The sequence below is a fragment of the Diospyros lotus genome, chromosome 15 (assembly GCF_014633365.1).
Source record: "Diospyros lotus cultivar Yz01 chromosome 15, ASM1463336v1, whole genome shotgun sequence".
NCBI classification, from domain to species: Eukaryota; Viridiplantae; Streptophyta; class Magnoliopsida; order Ericales; family Ebenaceae; genus Diospyros; species Diospyros lotus.
In genome coordinates this window covers 26,523,641-26,526,096 of record NC_068352.1, presented here as the reverse complement: position 1 = coordinate 26,526,096, position 2,456 = coordinate 26,523,641, and the positions used below count along the sequence as shown (strand labels likewise).

The 2,456-nt window shown below is 36.7% G+C and overlaps 1 protein-coding gene across 1 annotated transcript; it reads left to right on the top strand.

Moving 5' to 3' along the window:
* Nucleotides 1-372: 372 nt before the first annotated feature.
* Nucleotides 373-1,864, top strand: LOC127792233 (cysteine-rich repeat secretory protein 38-like). Its single transcript, XM_052322677.1, has 2 exons — nucleotides 373-768; nucleotides 1,213-1,864. The coding sequence occupies exons 1-2, from the start codon at nucleotides 434-436 to the stop codon at nucleotides 1,616-1,618; spliced, it is 741 nt and encodes a 246-aa protein (XP_052178637.1). The 5' UTR covers nucleotides 373-433; the 3' UTR covers nucleotides 1,619-1,864.
* The last annotated feature ends 592 nt before the right edge of the window (nucleotides 1,865-2,456 follow it).

Sequence of the window (2,456 nt, the reverse complement as noted above, 5' to 3'; positions counted from 1 at the left end):
TGACAAAATAGTTAAAAAAATAAAGTTACAATAATATTTTTTTTTTAAATAAATAAATAAGTAAAGAAATAACCAGGATAAGATAATAAAAGCAATAGATATATTTATAAAAATATTTCATTCTCCTTCCTTACACCCCAAATCAAGATATAAACAAAATAAAGTCACCAAAAGGAACATAAAGATATCATGTCTATTGTCCACTAACTTATTGAAATAAACTCTAATAATTTAAGTTATCAAATTTGACACACTCTACACAAACTCAATAATTGAGTAACATCATGATTGCGGAATGCACCATTTATGGAATCTATTGGTCATCTTAATTTATTTATTTTTACTATATAAAGGTGCAAGTCGTTTGAAAAAAATGCACTAACCCATCATAATACAGAGACACCCACATCCCAATTTTTCATCCAAAATCAAAATGCATTATTCCTCAAAGCCATATTTGATCATTCCATTTATGCTCTGCTTCTCCAGTCCTTTTCTTTCTGCAGGCTCTCTCTTCCATGTTTGCTTCGACAAGAACTCTACAAGCCCTGGCTATGATTCCAGCTTGGATAAACTAGCAAGCCTCCTCCAAGCCAATGTTCCCCCAACCGGCTCTGGAGTTGGCTCGGTTGGCCAGGCCCTAACCCGAGCCAATGGCCTGGCCCTCTGCAGGGGCGACACCTCTAAGTCGAACTGCACAGACTGCATCATAGAAGCAAGTAGAAAGATTAGAGTCTTTTGCCCTTCCACTAAAGGAGCCATCGTATGGTACTCTTAATTTACATTCGGCTCAAATTTAAATTATATGAATACGGTTTGTCTTTGTTTAAGCTATTTTTAGTTCAATTATATATGTAAATATATGTATGTATATTTTCTTTTATCGATTATATTATTTTGATCTTTCCAATATTTCGAAATGTCCAAAAACGTTTTGAAAATTATAAAAATTGCCCAAAAACTTTTTTTTGATGTTTCTTAATGTTCCAGGATAGTAAACTTTTTAGAAATGTCGAAATGGTATTGTTTCAGCATTTTCATGCATCAGAGGCCATAGCCTATTAAAGTAACTTATAATATATTTATGTGATAATAGCTAAAGCCACAGGGGTGTAAGTGTAATTGAAAGTAAATCATTGAAGTCAAGAAGGAGGTCAAAAGAAAACATTAAAATTTTTAAAAATATTTCTAAATTTTTTGTTCTTCTAATAGGTACGATACTTGCCTGTACAAGTACTCGAACGAGGCCTTCTTTGGGCAGATCGACAACAAGCACAAATTCTATCTATTCAACGCGGACGATGCGGAAGAGCCGGATTTCAACGAGAAAACGAAGAATCTGCTAAGCCGGTTGGTGAACAAAGCTTATACAAGCCCAGTCTTGTACGCCACCGGGGAGCAAAAGCTTGATGCTGTTGGTCCCATACATTTGATCAACACGGTAGTGCACGGACTGGTGCAATGCACCAGAGATCTTTCCGGAAAGGACTGCAAGAAGTGCCTTGAGGATGCTATCAGTGAGTTCCCAGATTGCTGCGAGGACAAACAAGGAGGGAGAGTTGTCGGCGGCAGCTGCAACTTTCGATACGAAGTTTATGACTTCATTAACACTAAGTGACACATGTTGAAAATTTAAACTTGCACCGAAGTCTAGGCAAAGTAAATGAATCTGGAAGAAGAAGAAGAAGAAGAAGTTGAGGAAGCCCACATATACAGCATGGTAGAAGAAATCGAGAAAGCCTTCTGGAATTCCAATAAAACCCTTAATGTATTGTATTTCTGTTTAAGCTTTAGCCTATAAATAGCCCTTGTATCAAAGTGTTTGACCAAATCCGACAATAAGATATTCTTCCTCGTTGTTCAAGTTTGGTCTCTTACACAACGCACACATACACCGTGGTTGGATTAAGAAGAAGGAAGGAGTACCTTCCAACATGGTTAAAGAGATAACTATGAAGCAATGGATAGGCTCACTCCAAGCATACAAAGAAAGGCTCAAGGGTGATGACAAGCCTCTTGAGCAAGCCTTGCAAGCTAAACTCTGAACCCAAGATTAACGAGGAAGTCATTGAGGAAGAATCTATGGTGACAAATTTCAGCCTAGAGAGATTGACAAAAATAATGATGGAGAAGGATCATCAAGTCAAAGAGGACGTGGAGACAGTTGTGGCAGAGGACAAGGTTGTGGACGTTAGTCAAATTGCAAGTAAGATAAATCCGTCATACAATGCTATAATTGCAAAAAAAAATGGTTATTATGCCTCTGAATGCTACTCCAAAGAAAGATGAGAAAATTAATTATGCTAATAATGATGAAGAAAAGCAAGATGATGGGGTCCTGCTAATGGCCTATAATGGTATGAACACTAGAAATTCAAGTGTTTGGTATTTAGATACTAGCTAATCCAATCATATGTGTGGGAGAAATGAGTTTTTTGTAGAGCTTGACGAAGATT

What these genes read in the sequence shown, in the direction of transcription:
- LOC127792233 (XM_052322677.1), top strand. Translation starts at nt 434, where the DNA reads ATGCATTATTCCTCAAAGCCATATTTGATCATTCCATTTATGCTCTGC. An exon ending in ACTAAAGGAGCCATCGTATG is followed by an intron (nt 769 to 1,212) that starts GTACTCTTAATT and finishes TTCTTCTAATAG; the next exon opens with GTACGATACTTGCCTGTACA.